At 43.4% G+C, this 23,297-nt stretch overlaps 2 protein-coding genes across 2 annotated transcripts; both read right to left on the reverse strand.

The window, feature by feature from the left end:
- Window positions 1-769: 769 nt before the first annotated feature.
- Window positions 770-7,573, reverse strand: nelfb (negative elongation factor complex member B). The gene is made up of 13 exons (XM_068566238.1): window positions 7,341-7,573; window positions 5,766-5,926; window positions 5,476-5,575; window positions 4,249-4,479; window positions 3,965-4,150; window positions 3,751-3,863; window positions 3,565-3,667; window positions 3,266-3,361; window positions 2,954-3,096; window positions 2,357-2,463; window positions 1,976-2,117; window positions 1,711-1,819; window positions 770-1,220 (listed from the first exon to the last, which is right to left on the reverse strand). Exons 1-13 carry the CDS (start codon window positions 7,440-7,442, stop codon window positions 1,062-1,064), a joined length of 1,752 nt encoding a protein of 583 aa, XP_068422339.1. The 5' UTR covers window positions 7,443-7,573; the 3' UTR covers window positions 770-1,061.
- A 1,449-nt stretch (window positions 7,574-9,022) lies between these two features.
- On the reverse strand, window positions 9,023-15,973 carry LOC137778965 (ectonucleoside triphosphate diphosphohydrolase 2-like). The gene is made up of 9 exons (XM_068566371.1): window positions 15,727-15,973; window positions 14,375-14,492; window positions 13,550-13,700; window positions 13,237-13,396; window positions 12,123-12,350; window positions 11,128-11,400; window positions 9,894-10,013; window positions 9,625-9,759; window positions 9,023-9,455 (listed from the first exon to the last, which is right to left on the reverse strand). The coding sequence occupies exons 1-9, from the start codon at window positions 15,844-15,846 to the stop codon at window positions 9,249-9,251; spliced, it is 1,512 nt and encodes a 503-aa protein (XP_068422472.1). The 5' UTR covers window positions 15,847-15,973; the 3' UTR covers window positions 9,023-9,248.
- Window positions 15,974-23,297: the final 7,324 nt, after the last annotated feature.

The following is a 23,297-nucleotide window of genomic DNA, read 5'->3' on the forward strand; positions in this document are numbered from 1 at the left end:
ACACTACATCTCATCATTAACCCATTTGGCCTTCAGTCGTGGCGGTCCTCGGGGTGCAGGGGTCTTGGGCTCTGGTTTCATGCAGAACGTGTTCCCCAGCTGTGGTACTCTGCCCAGCTTGAAGATGTTCTCCACAATCCCAAACAGCTGGTCTGCGCCGGCCTGCAGCTGATGCCACCCGGACCCACGGCCTTTCTCTTCTTGATCTCCTTCACTTCATGATCATCTGTCATCGCCTCGTTGCATGCTTTAATTCTTCATCTTCTTTATGAGCAGAATTGCACCGTCATCGTCATTTTAATACCACAGCGCTATGCATTATGGGTTGCTCCCTTGAGGCAAAGCCTGACATTAAAGAGTCACATGATTCAGGAGTTTGACTATGTTCACTGACTGAGAGACATTCTTTAAGTTCAGCCATTACAGGCCCATCTTCAATAGACTGGGTTTAATGGAGCAGAAGTACAGTACGAGAGGCCTGAGGGGGCTCCAGATGTAATGAAGCTACGTTTGAGCCTTTTCTTCTTGTTATCACAACGGAAACACAAAGAGTGCAAACATATTCCGTTTGGTCCTTCTTTGCAGAAAAAAAAACTTCATTAGTATTGTTATGGAACTGAGTATTTGTCTCATATGTATGCATGTGTCTGTGTATTTATATATCATTTTTATTGAAATTTTAACTTCACAATTGAGGTCTACGGACATCGGACATTTTAGTCAAGTGTTTCTCAAGTGAAGATGTGGCACTGCATCTGGAACCCAAAGACAGCACTTTGTGTTTCTGAATAATAATTTATTTACAGGCTTGTTGCACTACTGACACAATTCACACAGCGATAGCCCAACGACATATGAAGAGAATATGTGTATCGTGACAATAACGCGAGAACACAAAGTTTAGAAAAAAATGATGTCAGAGCTGGAAGAGCCTCTTAGAGACAAACATCTAAAGATTATAAACCTCCATGAAGAAAGAAATCACAGAGCAAAGCACCACGTAGCCACCTGGTGGCTGTATTTACATTCAGTCAGTGAACTCTGGCGTTCTCTGCGGGTCCTCAGAGAGGCGTGGTTGGGGTGGAGGCGGGAGGCGGGACGGTCACTGGGTGCAGCCCCAGGTCCAGGGGTGGAGCTTCATCCGGTGGAGGCGGGCTCTTCTTCTGGGCGTCCAGCTTCTCCGTCAGCTGAGTGTAAAGCTCCTTCACCGGCTCGCTGCTCTGTGGTCGACACACAAAGCGTCAGTGCACACGATACAGCCAAACACAGGCCTGATCTCACCCACACGGCTGCAATGTGAAACTTTGAGTGAACTTTTTACCTGGATGGATAATATCTGCCAGTCTGAGACATTTTTGGTCAACTTTTTCATCATGTCTAATACTCAATATATGAATAATTATGCATTGAACGTGTTATAACTCTGTTTCGTTGTTCATTCTGGTCACATGACATCTATCGCTTCTGTCCATCCTGATAGAGGATCCTCCTCTGTTGCTCTCCTGAAGGTTTCTTCCCTTTTTAACCCCCCATTAAAAGTTTTTTTGGGGGGACATTTCCTGAGGTCCCGGGACAGAGGATGTCATGCGTGTACAGATTGTAATTTGTAATTGTTGGGCTATAATGCTCTGGCATTGTGAAACTCCAGGATTCGGAGACCTCATCCTGAGTCTACCCATCACTAACGCTGCATGTAGAAATGAAGCCAACCTGTTTTGGGGGTTCAAGAGTTTTCATCAAGGTTTCCATGTAGGACGGCAGCACTTTGTGATGGAGATGCAGCATCATCCGGAGGGCGTGTCTGTGGACGTTCTCTTTACTGGAAAATATTTAGACGGAAACACAATGGGTCACGTGACGTGGTGGAGAGGTTTGAGTCAAATGTAACAAGAACAATGTGGAAAGTAATGCTGCGCGTGTGTGCCGTGTCTTGTGCACGTATAGTCACATTATCGGCTCTGAAGAATCAGCTCACCTGGAAAAAGAAGTAAGAAGGAAGCCATCGAAGATAACTGAACAAAAGTCTTCTGATCCAAACTCATCGGAGAGGAGAGAGAGGTGTCCCGTCAGCAGGTGCAGGAAGATGTCCCCAAAGGACATGTCATTGTAGGTCTCCGCTGCGGGGGGAGCCGCACAGACACAAGGTTTACTTTGACAAACTGGACTTAAATGTGACTGGAAACAAACATGAAAATCTGTTGACAGTGTACCAAGAAACTCCCACACCAGAATGTGTCCGTCTTCAGAAAAAAGAAGCGATGTTTCTGCATTTTGGGTTCGGGTCACAACCTTTGAGAGGCTCTGGTTTTGGTGATACCTTTTTTTAGAAATTCTTACGGTTAAGAGCGATACTCACCCAGGGCAGGGAGTAACCTCTGTAAGGCGTTCTTGTTCCTCAACTTGGCAATGTGGAGGACGTAGTAGAGACCCATTTCACAGGCCACTCTGTTCTCCTGCAGGTACCTAAGGGGAGGGCAACACAATACTTCTTTTGGAACAGAGGGAAAGTAGATCTTTGAGAAGGGGATCTCTCTGAAAATAAGGGATAGGGCCATCTCACAGCAACGCTAGGATTCAGATAAGTAGTCTCATGAAACCTGCTGTGAGACACTGGTCCCATCTGTCTATGAGCATGTGGAGTCATTAACACAGTAAATCACTCGTAACGCAGTCTGACTGTACTGACCCGTCAGGTCAGAACCATGAGTGACTTTGAGTGACAGCTGAATGAAAGTCATCCGTTGTTGCTGTCCCTTCTTAATTGTTTTACTTGAACTTAAACGCCGCTCACATGACATAGTGTCCTATATATAGCTGCCTCTATTGTAGTCATGATAAAACAACTAGCATGTACTGAAGCACATGGCTTCAGACTATGGTCGGGCCTCGTCCCTCGACCTCTGGGCCCGTGGTGGAGGTGACGGTCCTCCTCTCCCCTCCTGCAGTTCTTTACCTGCTGAAGGCATCCGGCAGGGCGGTGGGGTAGGACAACGTGCTCTTCTCCTCGCCGGGAAGCTTCTGGTCTACAGTGAAGGTGTGATCATCAACAACCACTGACATCATGGCAGGCAGGAAGCGGGTCACCACCTCCAAGTCCTGACGGGAGGCACACGGGAAGTTTATTTCAGTGGTTTGGAGTGCAATGCGCCTCATCCGGCCTCTCACCAGAACAGGCTGAAAAACACACGATGCACTCCACGATAGTCTGATGAGAGTTCATGATCCGATGAAGAACACGTGTGCAGGAAGTGTTTACTGTGCGTACCAAACGAGGCTCTTTAAAGACCTGGCTGTCAATCATGTCCCACGCCCCTTGACCCAGTGACAGCATCCTCAGCAGCAGCATCAGGTCTGGACTGTCCTGTTTAAAAACAGACAACAACTTACAGTAAGAAGGGGTAACGGTGGAAACAAATACCTCTCTGCCTCTCTGAAAGAGAGGGAGGAAGACATCGGGACTTGGTTCCTCTTTAAATGCCCACTAAGCTCCACTGCGTAGAATACCGTGGCACCGAGGTCATGGGTGTCATGATGCCGCCGTGACCTCTTGCCCACTGTGCTCACCCTTGGTAAAGCGTCCTGACTCAGCAGTTCTTGCAGGTTCCTCATGATGCTCAGAACCAGGGTGTTGCAGGCAAACGGGTCACACAGGATCATGGACAGGTCCCTGGAACGCACAGAAAGGTAAGTTCATCCATTCATCGGGGACGAACGGCTCCGTTAAAGAAACCAGCCGCCCTCGTCCGTTACCCGAGGACTTGCTCTTGTCCTTTCTTCACTCCGTCCAGGAAACCTTGCAGCTCTCTGGCTCGCTTGCCGTCCACGAACTTCTCACGGATGCAGGCGTCCAAACACCAAGTGAACTGTCACCAGGCAGAGACACAGGAGAGAATGAACGCTAGGACACCGAGCACGCGGGGTTCTCTTCAGCGGTGTGATTCCCTGTCAGCGCCCGTGTCCTTACCTTGTGACAGGGGTCCACAGAGCAGATCTCACTGATGTCCAGGTCGTGTAGAGACATCAGCAGCTCGGCTCTCAGTGTGCAGTAGTGGACGTTCCGCGTTCGCAGGAAGAGGGTTCTTAAAAACTGCAGCACCATGTCGTACAGCTTGACGTTCTTCCCAATCATCTGAGTCAGCTTCAGGACCACCTAGAACACGAGGAAAGCTTAACAACGGCATCAGAGATCCACGCCTCAAAGACTTCAGTTCACGTTAAATAAACATCCCAATCCGATGCCGGACTCACCTCGCCTTGGCGTCGCGCTTTGGGAGACGGGCTGAAGAAATTGTGCAGGATGGAGAGGTCGCTGCTGAACAGAGCCGCCTCCTTCTCCACAATGTACTGCTTCAGCAGAGGGGACACTTCATCCCCGAACAGAGCCTGGTTGTCCTGCCAGATCTGCCTCTTCACCTCCACCGCACACACCTTGTACAGCTCCTTGTCAGCCATCACCATTTTCAGCTTCTTCTCTGGCACCTGCAGCAGGGAGCACGTGATGGAACTTTCGAAAAGCCAATTTGAAGATTTGGGCTCAACAATTAGTTGTCTACATAATGAAATTTGGATACAGACATTCATGGTTCCCAAAGAGTCAGAAGATAGCCATTACAGTTCATGACAAGATACAGAGGATGCAAGTGTGTTGTTCTACGACGTTCTCCTAGTTGGGGGAACCCTGCTGGAGGGATGAACATCAAGATGTTGCGTCAACACAAGCTGTCTCACTTTCCTCAAACTTGTGGTCATTATGTATTTACAGTGTACTTTACTATTATTGTGTATTGAGAGACCAGGATGACAACTTTAGAGATTGTCCTTCGTATTAAGACAGAATGTGTAATAAATCACATTCAATAAATTACAGTGAAAGCTCATAAAACTATTTGGGATTTGTTGGGGCAACGCATTTCTTTTCCAATAACCAGAACAACGGTCAAGTCAAACAATCCTTTATGCCCCTCACGGCCGCAGCCAGCTATGAGGTCACCGAGGTCCAGACCGACCGAGGTAATCATTAACAACAATAAAAACCCCCGTCTCTCTGCATCTGAATGACGTGAAACTGCTCTGAAACATTTGAAATGCAACGGTGCGATTCATCGCTGATCAGAAGGGTTTTCAGGGATCAATACAGAGTGACTGAGTCGCTGCATCATGATGCTAAAACCAGGAGTTGTAAAGGCTTCAGTTTAGTTGAACCAACGTTCTTAAGAAAGACCGCCTTAGCTGTTAGGACCAGGCTCAGTAAAGCCTAGTTGGTGCAGCCCGCTCCACGTTAGACCTGCATCACGGTGTCAGTCTGAATGGGCCATCGTATATTGTATATATATCGTATAACGTACTGTGCTCTGTGACTTTGGACATGCTACTATGCTACAATACACAGCACTGCTGGTTAAATGTCAATACTGCTCACACCTTGTAATCCATTGTATTGCGCCACAGGAAAACAATGGCCCTGATGTCACGTACCTTGGGTAGATGCTTCAGCACCTGCATTACCACGGGCTGAATGGACGGCATTTTGACAAGGGGAAAGCTCTTCTCCAGCAGCTCTTCAAGCTTCCCATATCTAAAAGATAAAATAAACCTTTATTAGGCCCACAGTGGGGTAATTACAGGATTACAGCAGCATTGCACACAAGAGACGCTGAAGTATTAAATTTCACCAGAAGAGTGTAGCGAAGGAAAACAAAGCTTAATAGCATCTAAGCTAGTTCTTTCAAAACATTACTTGATGTTCCAAACCACCAATGACACACCTGTCCTCCTCCTTGCCCTCTGCAATGGTGGCGACTCGTTCCATCAGCTTTTCTCGAAGCTCGTCAAAGACGGACTGGTGGAACTCCAGCCGAGGCGTCCCGTGCAGATCCAGGAAGGGAAGAGCGGACTGGAGGGTCGGCAGCAGGATGCCATTTTCCATCTGCAGACATGAATGGCATCAAAGACTCATCAGAGATTAGTTCTAGCGGTGGCTGGTCAGAGCCAGCTGAAAACATGTTTCCTTGCTTATTTGCAATGGCTGATATCTCTACTTTTCTCTTGATGTATTCCCTCAGTAAACATTGTAAACATGAGTTTGTGTATCCATCTCTAGTTTCAAGTCTTCTTCAATCCAGCATGATGTTCATTTAGTAAATTATTGAGGATGCTGCACTTAGTTGGTTTTATTCTTACCTTTCAGAGAAAACCCACTCGGTCACCAAAGGTAATTACTTATTCTCTACGTCTCACATTACCTGTAGTTAAATTTTCGGTCCAATTATATTTTCCATATACATGCTCCCACTCGGTCAAAGCATCCAACGTGCGAATGGCTATTTTCATGGCTACGCAGACAACAACACAGATATACCTTTCCTTGAGACCTGACAACCCAATAAACCCAGCTGCTATTGAAGACTGTCTTGGTGATATTAGCTAACGATATATAAAAACATTTTCAAATTCAGAAATCATATTATTTAGTGCCCCAAACCCCATCAGTCCCATTAAAAGTTCACTTGGTCGCCTGTCTGTTAACATAAAGTCCACTTCCAAAAACATTTTACCACACTTTGCACTATATGATTCAGATTTAGGCTTCAATACACAAATAAGAAAATTTTCCCAATCCTGTTTACTTTAGATTAAAACCATCACCAAAATCTAAGATTTTACTCATCACTTTTAAAGCAGGTCTGGTTCAGGCATCAAACTATACGGAGGAAATATGATATAAATCTTCAGAGGGGTTAAATCACTTCTTAAAACCCACTTGTATAGACTGGCTTTAATGTGCTGTTGTCAATGTACTGCTTTAGATTAATAAATGTTATTACTTGGTTGTATGTGGATGGATGGATAGATGAAGCCAGAGCTCACTGTTTAATATAACACTATGTCTAAATATTGAGTCTGTCTGATTGAAGAGGTTTAAATCGGATTATTTAAGATGATCGTGAACTCTGAAGAACATTTTTGCGAAAGTGAATTCCAGCTCATTCGCGGCTGCTTTTATTGTGAAACTCTTGACACTGAAACCGGAAGTTGCTCCAGTTTAAATCTTAACTTCCAAGTACTTATAACAACGACTGATACTTTCTCCTCTTCCAATTCATCTGTTGCTCAGAGGACCTTTGTCTCTTTCAATTTGAACCGCTGTGCGTCGTTTACTTCTCCATCCTCCGCACTGACGTCACCACATGACCCCGAGGAGCAAAGAGGCTTTCTTCAAGATAAAAGCATGAACGACCGGACGACCAAAACATAGAGCGCCATTGCTCCTCTCAGACTTTCAATGCAGTGTTACAACATGAATACACGTCACGGTTGTAGAGGGTCCTGTTTTACGTCACCTGAAACTGGTCGATGGCTTTCAGAGGCTCCGTGCAGTTGGTGAGCGTTTCCTTCAGGTCCTCTCCGTTGGAAATCCCGAGCTCCGGCAGCCCCGCGAACATGCTGCTCTTTGTGTCGAAGACTTCGAGATTTACCTGGGAATTAAATACTCGACCATGTGGCTCTTCAGCAGAAACAAAAAATCCCGCTCGCTACACAACACTCCAACACATTGCGCTCTGTGCAGTAAAAAGGAGACTTCCGGTGTTGTGACAGTGTAAACAGTCCGTCAGAAACACCCTCGGCGGGATGTGTTCCGTGCTTCGTTCAAGCTCCGTGGAAAAAAGGAGCGACAGCAAGTGCGATTGCTGTCAGTGGCAAGTCTGTGGCAAGTGTGTTAAATGTATTTACATGTATTTTGCTGTCTCTTATTGACACTTTATGAACTTATACATGTGCAACTGTTGAATAATAAGGACAGTGTTAAGTCCAATCCCAGCGGGGACCTCAAGACCCCTCAGGACTCAAACCCTGAACCTTCGGGGGCTTACTGACATCACCTGAATGATTGAGTGTGAGAGACTGTAAGGGCTTGACATGGTGTGAATACTAATGGAACAGAACTTTGCTGCAAAATATAATGTATATAACAATATCAGTAAATATTGTGTACAATTTGGGGTATTTATGTTGTACTTTTTGCTCCCTGACTTGAATGTCTTCCAGATTTTTTCCTCACAAGTTCAGACGTATATACAATATGCCTGGTTGAACCCACATGTGCCGTCCTCTTTGTATGTCTCCATGCTTCTACAACTGCATGTCTAACGTCACATGGCTATGAATTGTGGGTAATTCCCATGAGCAAAGTTGGCATCAGATGCTGACTTACGGAAAGGGCTGAAAATGTCTGCCAGAGAGCCCTCAAACACTTATCGATTTGACAGCAGGACAGAACTGGTGAGCGGAGATTGGGCCAACTAGTCCTGGTTACACCCTGGCCATACATGACATGACAGATTTATTCAGCTGATTAAAATGAACAACTAAACTGAAACATAATTTGGAGAAAATACTGACCTTGCTATGAGCACAGCAGTGAACTCATTAGAACACCAATTCACACACATTCATACACGACTATGGGACCCATCAGGACTAATTTATTCACGTTGACAGCCCTACATAGTCAATGTTCAGTGCCTTGCTTCAACATACAGGGCATCGAATTGCAGATTGTAAGAATTTATTATGATTCACAGTTGTGAATACAATTATCTATGTTTATATTGCAATGCATAAGAGGGAAATAATAATTAATAGGGGATATTAATGAAGCTCTAATTGATGAAGGTCATTGTTGTTTTGTCACTGGGAGGTGTTTCAGGTATGCATGCAATGTGTAAAACAAGATGGATGCTGCACGAGAAAGTACTGTATAACTGTTGTTTTAACCCTTGTTAAAGGAATTAGAAGGCTTTCCGCTTCCGCTGCCTTCTTCCCGTGAGATGAGATGCTGTGTAGCCATCAACTTAAAAAAAAATCTGTTTTATTATTAACTCATCGAATCTGAACCTCTTCTCACAGGATCGTCCCATTGGAGCCACTGAGAAAGCACTGCCCTAATGTGGATGTCTTAACTCTACTTAATGAATCCAAAACAATTGCAAATAACTTGGTTTATTCTGTAGTTTGACGTCACACAAGCAAGCACCAGATTTAGTGGATTTGCAAAGAAAATAATGAAGACCATATTTTCCTGCTTTGCTGATTTCCCTTACATACACACAGTGGTGCACACATACTTTTTTTTTGGACGGACATATTTAAATGTATTTATTTTCATATAGCCCAAAAACACAAAAAGACATGCATATATGCATATACATTCTCAAAGACGAATATGAAGGTGTGTGACCTTTGCTCTCTTACACCAAACCCTCTTTAGATTTTCTGTTTCTGTAGATCATCAGTAGGTATGCCACTGCCATGAGGAGGATGGTGATGAATAGGAAGAGGATGCCAGCCCAAGGCCCTGGGGGCAGAGCCTTCATCAGTCCAAGTCTCTCTGCTGGTACCATGCTGCTCAGAGTCAGCATGCACCCCAAAGCCCAGCCTACAGAAGCTCCTCCGACCTGCAAAAAGACACAAAGGGACCCACTAAAACCACAACACACCATGCACAAGCCTGTTGATTAAGGTCCAGCAGACGGTGTTGTTGACAATTGTCAACAGTTTGAACAAAGACTGAAATCCCAGCAAATGATAAATACAAATGTATAATTGATTTCCTTCACTTCTGACCTTTTTATGGAAAGAGACGGAGGGAAGGGAGAGCTCATCGAAACGGTAGCCCTGCAGTAAGAGGACCTGGACGAAATTGGAGACGGCGCATGTATTTTTCAAGTGTTTCTCGCTCTGCTTGGTCTTTTGAGTCATCTATGAGGAGAAATTCATTGGGTTAGGATTTGTGTTTAGTTAGTGAGATCTTAACCTGCTGGCGTATTTGGTGGTTTTAAACATGAACATGTTTGAGAATCCTTCTTCATTAGGGTCTTTACTGTCAAGAGTACCTCAGACATGGTCATGTTGCAGATGAGTTGATTTGCCTCCATCAGTTGACTGGGGGACGTGATGGGGATGTTGGTGAGGAGTTTGATGTAGTTATGGGTGAAGAAGAAGGCAGAAAATGCCTGTGGAGATGATGGAAAACTCAGTCAATCAGACTCTCACATTCTTTCACTTATTGGAAAACGTCCTGTTTGGATTTACAGTCATTTAAATAATGAATCTTTATATATAATAACAAAACAATTGACTGCAATGGCAATGTAAGAAAGACAAGTCACCATCCCCGGTCACTACCAGGTTCATGTCTGAGTAGTCACTGGCAGGGATTACAGAAGAACCACCTACCGAGCCTAAGCTAGCAAGTCTGGGAGTCTGTACAGGATGCAGAGGTGCATTGCGCTAAATGCTAATGCCAGAATGCAAATATACTCGCAGAGACACACACGCACATATTTGGTCATAAAGTAATGTATTAGTAAAACAATTATTGTGACCTGGTAAATGGACTAAATTACCAGATAAAAGAAAAGGTAATTATTATTCTTCCTGAAGAAAATGTAGATTTATGTAATGTTGATGACAATCCATACAATAGTTGTTGAAATATTCCAGTTTGGACATCCCTACAGCCACACTTCTAATGCTGCGTGGACATAGCATAACAAGGCTAACAAGCAAGGCTAGCAAGCATGGCTAACAAGTCTATAGCCATATAAGACTGATAACATTTTGCAAAGCATTTCCTGTGTACAGACTTTTTGCTCCCTGACATGATCCCATACGGCCGTGGCACCATGCCTGCTGTGAGGACTGTCCTAAACAGATGATCTCGGAGAACAGTCCTCTTCCTTCCTTTCATTACATGACACACCAGTCTGCTGGTGGAGTATGGATGGAGGAAAGCCACGGCGTACCCACCACTACACTGACTATCATGAAAGAGTTTGTGATAGGACAGTTAAATTGTTGCAGGTTATATGATCTTCAACAGCCTATACTTGTATTGCATTAAGATACATGTAACATATTGACATTTAGTGCTAAATAAGTATACAGTAAGCTGTGGTCATTTAACAAACATTGAAACTTTAACAACAGTCAGATCAGCAAAAAAGTTAAATGATGTAAAAAAAAAAAAAGGAATTCAAAAAGAATAGCACAAAGAGAAACATCAGATGTTTGGTCTATGAGTAAAAACCCGGGTCTTTTTGCCTCCTGTTTAAAAGTCTCCCTCACCATGAAGCTTCCTCTCACGTTGGGTTGGAAGACGCCATTGAAGGAGCATTTTGAGTAACTGCAGTTGTCGAAGGAGAACAACATTCTGATGTTGTCCAGGCAGCTCTGGTAATCTCCTGTGCCCACGACTGATACATTCATCTGGGGGTCAAACTGGGCTGGTCTGTAGCTCTCCGTACACGGAGAATCAAAGACGTCCTTCCCCAACTTGATAGATACGTTGAAGTGTTGTGGATAGCATGGGTGAGCCACCTGGGGCTTCACACCTGCAGTCTGAAAGAGACACAATAGATCAAAGTAAAAGATTCTTCTGGTAAGTATAATCGGCAGGATATGACAATATAATTCCAGGTAGACTGAATCAATAAATGTTCACAATGTACAAGCAGTATTTATACTTCCTGTGTGCAATTAAATATGATGTATTTCAGGAAAGAAAATGTGTTTCTGTTGCCAGCCTTATCTACAACTTATTTTGAGATATTCTAAAAACAGGGTTGCGATTGGATTGACAACCAACCAGTTCCAAATAATAAAGTTCACTTAACATATAACAATAAAGATCATTTCTCAGCTTGTCAACCTATATAGTACTAGGTTTTGTGATTTATTTTTATAATTAGTAGTACATCAAATATATGACAATTTGTGGTGCCAGACTAATTCTTGGCTGTGAGCCGGGACTTCCTGGAGTTAAGTCATCACTGTGAGATTGCCAGGTAATCAGGAGAGACTCCGGAAAGGTGCAGGTGTTGGGAAGTTAGCTGTTGCCTGTTTCTAGTCTTTATGCTAAGCTAAATGGCCACTCTGGTTCACACATCCTTGTTGACGTGTACTGCAGCCAGACAGTGAATTTCTACGAGGTCCATATATGATTCTATTGAGCTGATCTTGACCTCTGACCTCACAGCTGATGAAACAGAAGTGTACAAATCTTGATGTTTTTCAACAACAGCCGTATGGTACTGTTTGGAGTTAGACTTTTTGAACAGTACCGTGATGAGACGAGCCAGCAGTTTCCGCAGGAACTGGTCTTGGCCATAGCACAGGAAGCTCTGGGTGTACAGTCTGTAGGTTTGTCCGTAAAGCTTCAGCTGCATCAGATTTTCCTTGTTCTCCACCTCTTCCGAGGTCTCAAAAGCAATCTGAGTGGAAGCTCCCCCTAAATCCATCGCTCCAACTGTCTCTCTGCCTGGATTCAGCCATTGCCCGACAAAACCGTACTGAATGGCAAGAAAAGGTTAATGCAAAACAAGTTTATTCAGTGTAGGAAAATAGAAATATTTCATTACTGAACAGAGTTTAATCTGAGGAGAACATACTCTTATCTATACTTCCAAAGCCCCTGTGTGTGGGACGTTTTATGCGTGCAACCAACTTGAATCTAATGGCAACATGAGTTGAGAGACTGTCCGCAGTTGTCTGCAGCTACGCTACGCTGCGCTACGCTACGCTACGCTGCCAGTTGTCTTGACCCATTGCGCATGCATGGAGCGCGTCCTCCAAGGAGACAATATGAACAGAACTTTACGTGTCCATGGTGTCCGTGTACACATCTGTTTGGGAGTAAAGGCTAAGAGCTGGTGTTTGGGACAGCTATAATAACTTTAGATGGGATTGATCGACAAATCCTATGAACTATTCGCTGAGCATATCATCAGCTTCAAGAGCAACTCACACCAGCAACGTATGATGAGAAATGATTTGTTCCTACATGTGCTCTCCCTTTGTATTTAGTCAGTGTGCTTTCCCTCCATCAGTTTTCAGGCCATCTGCATTTGTTGCTTGTGTTCTTGTCAGATTTCCTGCCCGAGTTCCTCGTGCCAAACCGTTCTTCGTTCCTCTTTTTTTCCTCTTTTTTCTTCTTCTCTGAATGCCCTCCGTCTGCTCTCTGAGTTGTCTGAACTGGGGTCCTCTTTGAACTCCAAAACCTTGGCAGAAACGGTGTTGCCCTCGCTCCTCTGATCAGCACATGTGGCTCAATGTACCGTCGCAACTTCTTCGGTTGTGTGTTGCACAAGTTTGGCGCTTTGCATTCCTCCACAAAAAGGTTTTAATGTAACAGTGTTCGCGACGTTCTATGTGTTGGAGAGAGAAGTCGAAGCTCACCTTCACAAAGTTTTCAAGTAAGTAGTTGACTGTGACCCAGCCATAAGCCCCCTCCTCCGGTCCTGTCAGGATGGTTGCGTTTTTGAATTTGAAAGGATAAGACCGCAGTTTGTTCTCCACTTCCTTGAGAAGCCGCTGGGACTCTGCAGCATTGACTATGCTGTAAAAAGTAGTGAGTTAAATTGGGAAGGAAATGCATATTAAACGATTCCAATTAGGATCCATTTCAATGTATTCATGCATCATTGATGAGGAGTGTGGTAAGAATATTAGTGCACTGTCCAAGCGTTTATAAGCATTTACTATAACATACTTCAAGAGTCTCATGCCTGCAGTAGCTCCCAGATAGAGGGAAGTTTGGTGGTGCCTGTATTTGGGGATATCCTTCACAGCTTGTTCCAGACAGACCTCCAGACTTTTTGCTGCACCACCAGGAGAACCTGCATAGCTGGATATCCCTCCACCTTGACAGAAAGAGAAAATAGTTTGACTTACGTTAAACTCGGCCTGACCTGACCAAAAATTGAACTTCCCTGTCTTAAAGGAAGAATGAGCTTGTGAGATGGAGGATGGTGTTTCTAAGGCAACTCTGGAAACAAACAGAAACAACTGAGGAACTAACTAAAAAGGCTCAAACGTTAAACTGAGGAAGTGAAGCAAGGAAAAGTTTTGAGAGGAATTTCTGTAGAATTGCATGCTGAATTTCTGTAGAATTGCATGCTGAATTTCTGTAGAATTGCATGGAAGTAAAAGTGAGAGTGTTTCACCAGCAGCGTGGTTGAAAGGGTCTGCTCTGGTACCTCACTTACCTCCTCTGCTGGTACCAAGCTGTACAGATCACTTGAAAATAAACCATTCAATAAATACAAGATGTCTTGAGATTTTTAATGGACATGAATGGAATTTTCTCAAATTGAATTTGCTTATTTTAACGTTGTGAACAGCGCACGCTTCCCTGCATTACGGCATACTTGTATTGCCCTGATCAAGACGAGGAAATAACAACGAGCTTTGCCAATTAAATGCTGACTTGAATACCAACATCTTGTCGTCCTTTAAAGCCTGGAGCAGGCAGCCAATTATTTAAAGCAGCGATGCCGAGTCCATTATGCCGGCCTTCCCATTGGGAGGAGCTCACCTTTAGCATTACACTCGCTGTGCTGGGTAACAATACCAGTGCCGTTTTGCTTGTCAGCCAACCATTTGTAGGTGTACATGGCGGTGTGGGAGGAGCCTGCATCCAGAACAATTCCATACTGAAACAGACAAAGCATTGTATGTCAGAAACATACAGCATGCCCTCCATATCTCATTCTATCTGAAATGCTGCAGCATGGACCTGACTAACAAACATTCAGACACCGCAGGAACAGCTGCGAGAGCCATTTGGGGTTAAGCGTCTTGCACCAAGGACACATGGACATGGACTAGCGGAGATGGGGATCGGACCACCAATCCTCTAATTGAAGGACGACCCTGCTCTACCACCGAGACACAGTCGCCAGTAGAAATGTACATTTCATGGTATTTGCAATAGCATTTGTAACCACTGTGCTCTACTGCGTTTGAACCTCCAGTAACTGTGCCACTGGCAGGATGTGCCTCTGGCCTACACATCCACTGAATGGTCTTTTTCATGCCATTCATGGTTATGCCAATTCCTTTTAAAAACATATTTTCTGGCATGAGACTACAAAGTACACGTCTAATGATTTGCTATTTGATGTTTTATGGCGTTATGTTTTGTGGTGTCTTCACTCATTCAGCAACGATGACTTTGTCTCCCTCTGTCTCCCTTTGTCTGCTCTTTTTTAATGTCAACTTCAAAGAGCATCAACTTCTTTTCAGCATTATTCTGTAGGCAAAGGATAAAGGCCAATTTCTGTGCCCTTTCAAAAACGATTTCTAAGTGTCTGCAACATGAACAAAACGAAGAGCACATGAGTAATGCTCTCAGAAAGAAGAAAAGAAAAAGCATATGAACCTCACACTCTATGTTTCTGTCTACTCGGGGCGCTCTGAATGACTTATTTCTGAAACGCACCTTTAAATTATTGAGACTACCGTCTATTGCATGTCAAGAAGCTTTAAGTTCAAATCAGGAAGTTCAAATCAGGACACATGGTTCATAACTGTGACCATTTTTATGTACACGGCAATCTCTCTTTGAAGGCTCTGCTGCACCCTCTGCAACAATGTAGAATACTATCACACTATTATATTGGAAGAGCTTTTTAAACCCTCTTATCTTACTGTAACTTGTGTATTATTATAATTACATGAATAAAACGCCTGATTAAAAGAGAACCTCCCCAGATGGAAAAAAAAAACACTTTTACAAACAAGGATACATATCCTACAAAGCAGGAAGATGAAAACAAATATCGGATGAAGTCACCTTCAGTCAAAGAAAATGAAACATTTTGTTCAGTCCATAAAACAGTAGATATTACGAGATGAGTGCATAGACACAATAGGAAAACTCATTACCATGTATTCAGGTGGTGTCTCCCTCTCTCTGGCTGGAAGGACCAGCAGCAGAATCCCAGCTACAGCCAGCAGCAGCAGCAGCAGCGCCGGGGCGGTGTGGCAGCAGCAGCGGAGCGTCATGATGGAGACGGTGCGCGCGGAGGCTCCTGCAGCTCGGTGTGGCGCGCGTGAGGGCCGGATGCGCAGTCAAGGGGAGCCACAGAGACACAGGGCGTGTTGAGAAGTTGACGGCTGGGGTTTGGTCTGAGTCTTGACGCATTCTGGGTTTGGTAAGAAGCCTCGCTTCCTGTCGCTCCTGCCCGCACCCCGCCGTGCACTTAAAGTAGATCCGGCTGTTTATGTAGCCCTTAGATTAAAGCCCTTATATTAAAGCCCTTATATTAAAGGTCAACTAGCCATTAGGACTAATCCCTTGCATGCATTTTGAACATAAAACAACACTTTCTATAATCATTCATTTATAATCTATCATAATGATAAGTTTCAGTTTTCAGAGACATTTTTATTTTAAAATGTCACTATGCAAAAGTCTTTCTGTAATTCACTCTGGCATGTACTATTTTCTAATGACACGTCTTCAATCCTCTCTAAACGATCAGTATAATTTCGTATTTCTAAACTAAAAATAAACAAGGTATCGAATATAACAACTAGGGGATCCTTTTATGTCAGGTTACACGGTACAAATCAAGAACAAAACATGGTAGGAATCCCAAATAAATAAATAAAACATGTTCAAATGAAACACAAAAATCATGGCTACAATAATATAGAATCCACATGTACAACCTCTAAACACAACCCAAACAATGAATAGGATCAGGGGCTAGGGTTTAGGGTTAGGGTGCATGAGGGCTTTGAATAATGACAAGACCTTTCATAATAATGGCTATTTTGCAGAGGTTGAACATGTCACGTTAGCCGGGCTTCAGTTCCTCTTCAGACAAAGACTTAACACGCATGTGTCTGGATGTGTCAGCTGTTGAGCCGCCGGATGACTGGATGCTGACGTGTTATACATGAAGGAGTGAAAACAGAGCATGAGCCCCGCTGCTGTCCTTCATGATGTGCCGTGTAAATGATGGAGTGGTGGTACTTTGGATCCAATGATATAGTTCCTGCTGCCAAAACCACCAGGGACTCTCTCAATGGTACAGCGCTCATAGTGTTGATGCTTATACCAAACTTCCTGCAACATATGAACTTCTGTCTCTTTTGGGTTCCCCTGAAGATGGATGGAGTTGGTGTTATGAGACCACATGAATTTTCTCTTATTGACATTTAAAGAGCGTTATGGCACCACTTCCCCCCTGTAGGAACTGTCATCACTGTTACTTATTAGAACAGCTCAATAGTTTCCTCTGATAGTATACCTCCATGTTTGGAGCTAACATTTACTTTGGGACTGAAACAATTATATAAAGTGATATGTGCTCAGTCTCTTCTTCCTTTATTTGGTTAACTGCTTCTATAACTCAGGACTCTGTTGTCAGACTGCTTCTATAAGCGGAGGATAGAGTCAAAATTGTCTTTCTGTTGCATTAAAGACTACATCTCCCACGTGCCCTTTCATCCTCAATGCACCTATATACAATAAACAGCTGGAAGTAAATCTTACTCCAAAAATATTAGTAATATTTAATATTAGTATAATTATATATTAGTAAAAATATTTTACAGTCTACTTTTCTGTTGTAGTTTAAAGCAACCCGTCCTAAACCCACTCGGTGCCGCGAGCCGTGAGCTGCAGCAGAGAGACATCAGCTGTTTACAATGGCTTTGTTTGACTACAGGTCATTTTGTCACAAGAAAGTGGGAAAGGACACGCCAGTAAGGACACGCCACGCCAGCAATGACACGGCAGTAAGGACACACCACGCCAGTAAGGATCCACAGTAAGGACACGCCTTTAAGGACACACCACGCCAGTAAGGACACCTCAGTAAGGACACACCATGCCAGTAAGGACACGCCAGTAAGGACACACCATGCCAGTAAGGACTCACCAGTAAGGACACACCATGCCAGTAATGACATGCAATGCTAGTAAGGACACGCCAGTAAGGACACGCCACGCCAGTAACGACACGTCAATAAGGACACGCAACACCAGTAAGGACACGCCAGTAAGGACACGCAACACCAGTAAGGACACGCCAGTAAGGACACGCAACGGCAGAAAGGACATGCCAGTAAGGACACACCATGCCAGTAAGGACACGCCAGTAAGGACATGCCGGTAAGGCCACACCATGCTAGTAAGGACACGCCACGTCAGTAAGGACACGCCATGCTAGTAAGGACAAGAAAGTAAGCACACGCCAGTAAGGACCCACCAGTAAGGACATGCCAGTAAGGACACGCCAGTTGGTCAGTAACCAAATCACATCTGTTTAGACAGAATAATAAAGACAGAGAGTGAGAAAGCACCTTTCATCATTGTTTGCCATTTTTTTTAGACAAAGACTGCAGACGTTCTTTGTTCCCTTCAGTTTCTTAGTTGTGAGGATTTGTTTTTCTTTGTCTTGTGTCAAAGTCAAATTTAGTTATTTTTCTTTTAGATTTTTTGTTGTTTGTTCATGCATCTTGAGTCTTGTTTTGGGTGTGCTAGGTCCGATTCCCAGCTGCCTCCAACATAAATATTCAAGTGAGTAGACTGCTACAAAACGAACTATTTATATCCCTTTTATCTAAAAGTGTCTTTAATTTCTTCTCATCACGTATTGTCATTCTACAACAGGGTTTCACAACCAAATGCAAATTGCAGTCCCATTTTGCACACACAACGCACACGTACATGCAAGGACATAAACACGCACACATATATGCATGCACACACACACACACACACACACACACACACACACACACACACACACACACACACACACACACACACACACACACACACACACCTATATTATACATTGCGGGTGGTTGCAGCAGAGAACAGGATGTGGTTGGTTTCTTTTCTTCTCTCAACAGCACAACACTTTGTAATGCAGCCCTAAAACTTTGCAAAGCAACTCATATGCATATGATGTGCAAAACAAGTATTTAGTCTTGGTTGCGGTGCATATTGTCAGAGGTGGTATCTCCTTTCTGAAACCGTGTGGTCTTAACCATTTACATCCACTAGAGGGTGGTGTAGTCTAGTTTCTGAAAGGCCGTTACAATAGGATAGAATTGTTCTCCCAAAAATGTTGGTATGAACTTACTGATATGCAACTCCATAAACTCCATATTAATGAATGCGACAACTGTTCTATCATTTATTATAACACACCCACCAGATCGAAGACTGAAACTGAGAACTGATACTAGATCTGTAAATAAAAGGCCTGTCATCATCACATATAATACATATGCTACGAGCAGTTTCAGTAACATGTATTGTTATTCAGCATTAAAGAGCCCCACACAATACAAAAGAGAGGAAACGTGTCGCCCTGTCCTTTGCCGCCTAAGATCTGAATAGAGGTGACATACTGACTCGCTGCGTGACTAATGAGCACGACTCGTATTTATCTCTCACCAAGTGTATGTGTGTTCACTGAATTGTTGATGACACGGCAGCTTGTCTCTGTGGTCGCAGGGTTTGGGGGTAGGGGTGATTGCCTGAACAGAACTTGGGGGGTGACACAAATGGCAGTGAGGTGAAGAGGTCGGCAACATAATTCTGAAATACACAGATAAATCAGAAGTGTCCAGGCCCAGTGGTCTAACCAGCCACCTGATGTTTCCTCTCCAAACACTCGCTCCTCCCCCAGGAGCTGCTGCACTGTAAAAATCCTTTGTGACATTTAAGCCCATAATAAGCTCCTTTTGTTAAAGAGGAAATAACACATTCATCCTCTTGCAATTGAAGAAATTGTATACATGAGCAATAAAACAAACACTTGCTCAAGTCAATATTATGAGGGGTTATTTTGATGCTGAATGACCCGTAGCTTAAGCTGGTGAATGTTAGCTAACGATGGCATCATGTAGATGTTACAATGGGATTGCCCTCTCCATGAGCTGAGCACACAATTAATATTCATGACGCTGTTAACCTATTATTTTTTAATTTAATATTTGTGGCACTTATCATGAACCATTTTATATTCATGACAGTTACCGTTAGCCGGTTTATATTTATGGCCCTTACCGTAAACCAATTTATTTCTGTTACACTTACCATTATTCAGTTTACATTTATCACACTTGCCGTACGTTTGTTTATATTTCTGACACCCGCTACTCACATGTTTACATTTGTGACAATACCGTTGACCAGTTTATATTTATAGCAGTTACGGTTAACCAGTTTACATGTATGACACTCACCATTAACCTGTTTACATTCATGGCACTTACTATTAACCTGTTTATAATTATGACACCTATATTTACCAGTTTATACTTCTTGTTACATTTCTTTTCCAGTGAGGGTCATGTTAGTCAGTCAGTGTGGGGTTCAAACTGAAATATCACAATGATTATTGGGTAGAGTTCGGTTCACACCTTCCAGGTTTTCACCAGTCGATCCTCCCGGATAGATAACAGTTGACCTCAGTGCCACTTGTTAATTATGTGGCTCAAGGTGAGAGTTGATGATTAAATGTTTCATCTGATCAGGAAACATCCATTTAGCCAAGGTTTCTAAATCCCATCTTGAGTTGAGTAGCTTAATGGATGTGAATGGGAGTGCATCAAGTCGTTCATTACCACTGAAAAGACGACATCTAAGTCAGAATCAACATTTTTTGCAGTGCAGCACAAACCCTAAGAAGTTCCACAGACTGGCCTGCAGATGAAGGACCGGGGCACTCAGAGGGCATTCACACCTTGTTAAGTTTTACAGCCGCTGCATTTGTCGGTCGCAGGCTTCTATTGCTCCTGTGACTCGGTCCCTGCTTTGAAGTGACCTTTTCTGTCCACTGAGGTGGTGGAGACGTTTAGGGTTTGCTCTGTGAATGTGAATGCAGCACACCTTGGGCTACATATGGCCTGCAGTGTGAACCTGGATGAGATCATTTAAAGAGAGGTAAGGTGTGACATTCATTGGATAACAGTCAAATGAAAGGTCTCTTAATTAGTTATTGGACTGTAATTAAAGATTAAGTCCCGTTTATGATCATTTCCATCAGTGATAATAACACTGTGCTCAGTGCAGTAGTTGCTGACATCCGGGAACATGATGCCATCACTACAACAACGAGACAAGAAGCATGAGCAGTCAGATTAGATGCTAGAAACAAACCTTTTGAAACGTTGACAACACTTCATGTGGATTAAAGGGATTTCTTCTCATGGCATGGTGATTTACACAACAAGCACTGTACATGAGGAGCTCATCGATTCAGAGATGACTGGCTTTATCTGTCCTATAATAAGCTTTCAACCAGGAAGTCATTTACAGTGAAGCACAGCGGCGAGGAGGAGCTCCACTGTAGAAGTTACTGATTCAGTCAATGACAATAGGGATTAATTATAGTCACGTTATAACAATGTGTCTGCACATGTATGTAGCACCTCAGTAATGTATATTGATGCAAATGTTGCCTCTTGTTTTTAATGTGGTGAGAGATGAAATTAAAGGTACCATGTGGAGTTTATGACCACTAGTTGAGCTCTGGAACAATATTTCTACGTCGGTCCTTATAACGTTTGTTTCATGTACAGGTGCAGAGAAGCGAAGCAAAGTGCTGGAGCAAAGACGAGTACAAGAGCTGGTATCTGTTTGTCCTTTACCATGTTTATTGTCTTTATGATATTTGTATTATTGTATTGTTTTATTCTTTGTCTGTGTTCATTGTTATGCACCTTACACAGAGTCAAACACACTTGGCTAATAAAGGATTGTGATTCTGGTTCTGGAGGAGAGGAAGATTTCCAGCCAGCAGAGTTGGAGTCGGGCGGCAGCCTCCGGTTCTGAAAAGTGACGAGAACAAAGAACAATTGTGTGAGGACAGTGGATGTTTATCAGGGTGGGAGGGTCTAACTGCAGTGGATGCTATTGAGTTACATTGTGGGAAATCCTACAATGACTTTGAATTTCTTTGTTGTTTATTTTTCTCTTTTGGATTAGACATCCCTTTATTAGTTTTAATTGGTCTCTCATAAATTGTATGTCAGTACAATGCAAACTATTAGGATTACCCCTTTATTACACTGAACGCTTCAATTTATATTATGAGTAATATATATCATATTCGTAAACAAAATTGTGTTTTATCACACACAAACTGACATTCAGCAGACAGCGCAGTCTGACAGGTGAAGGCATTGCTGAAGTACGTTAAAGCTGCGTTCTCCCTCCTGACCACCAGGGAGCGACTCCTCTGGTTGTATAGAAGTCTATATAAATGACTCTACTTCTATCTTGATGTTTTCCCTCAGTAAACATTGTAAACATGAGTGTATGTCTCAATCTCTAGTTTCAAGTCTTCTTCTTCTTCTAAATGACGTTCATTTAGTAAATGATGGTCGTTTAGAGTCAAACAGACCGTAAAGCAGGGGAAGCTTGAGGGCGGAGCTCCAAGGTGATTGACAGGTCACTGCCTCAGCATTGTTAAGGCTGGGAGCTGTCTGTGTTTTAAACCTAAACTACTTTTTTTTCAATGGTAAAAGTGTAAGCATCCAAAATGTGGTTGATAATCCCTCATAAGATGACTCACAGGAACAGTGTCAGCTGAGTTTGAAGAAGGAAGACAGTGTGTAATGGATGTTGTTAACATATATATTTTACCTAATTTTTCTAAAGAGATTGCTGTTTAAGTCCAGATTAATCTCACTGCTCCTGTTTCTTTCTCTGTTTGCAGCTGTCACAGATCTGGACAACTACCCGGTGAGTAAATTGACCAAATTACTAAAATATCCCCCAAACTGTACAAAAAACATACAGTGGATGATTTAAATGTAGGCATTTAAAGTTAAACATCAAGACCAGTCACTCGGTTTGGGGTCCATACTAATGCATCTATTTCATGCACGTTCACCGTGAAGTGTTATTCTTGTCCAGAAGTGGTTGTAGTTACAGCTTGCATGGATGCTTCACCTTTGTTTTTTCCTTTTACCTGCAAGACAGACTGCTGTAAACTGCATGAAGGAATGCCGGCTGAGGTGATTAAAGGAGCAGAAAGCAGGTGATATTTAAGAGTAGGGGGGATTTGGTATGTGAGGATGGACTTCTTGAAACCGAAGGGCGGAGGGAAGGGAGGGGGGTGAGAGAGGGGGGGGGGGGCGTGTTACAGGGTGAAAGTATGAGGCTCAAACGCTGTGGAGGGGGCTCCTGTAATCCTGTAGCACAGTGCCATCCTTTTACATGCATGGCCTACTGTTATTTGTGTCAACCACTCATCACTCACACATCCTGCAGTCAGGAATGGTATCCTGGTCAATTTGCCCTCCGAGAGGAGTGCCGGTGAAGGATTCAGAGGTGATCCTGACAAAGGATCAGGTTTCCTCTCCACCGAGTTCATCTCTAGAAGAAAAGCGTTCAAATATTACACTCGAGTTCCTCCCTCTCCCTTTTATATGGCGGGCGGGGTAAGAGTAGGAAGTAGACGGGAGGCACCTGAAACTGT

This window comes from Clinocottus analis, unplaced genomic scaffold, assembly GCF_023055335.1.
Source record: "Clinocottus analis isolate CAN_PGR_092001 unplaced genomic scaffold, fCliAna1.0.p SCAF_7, whole genome shotgun sequence".
Classification (NCBI taxonomy): Eukaryota; Metazoa; Chordata; class Actinopteri; order Perciformes; family Cottidae; genus Clinocottus; species Clinocottus analis.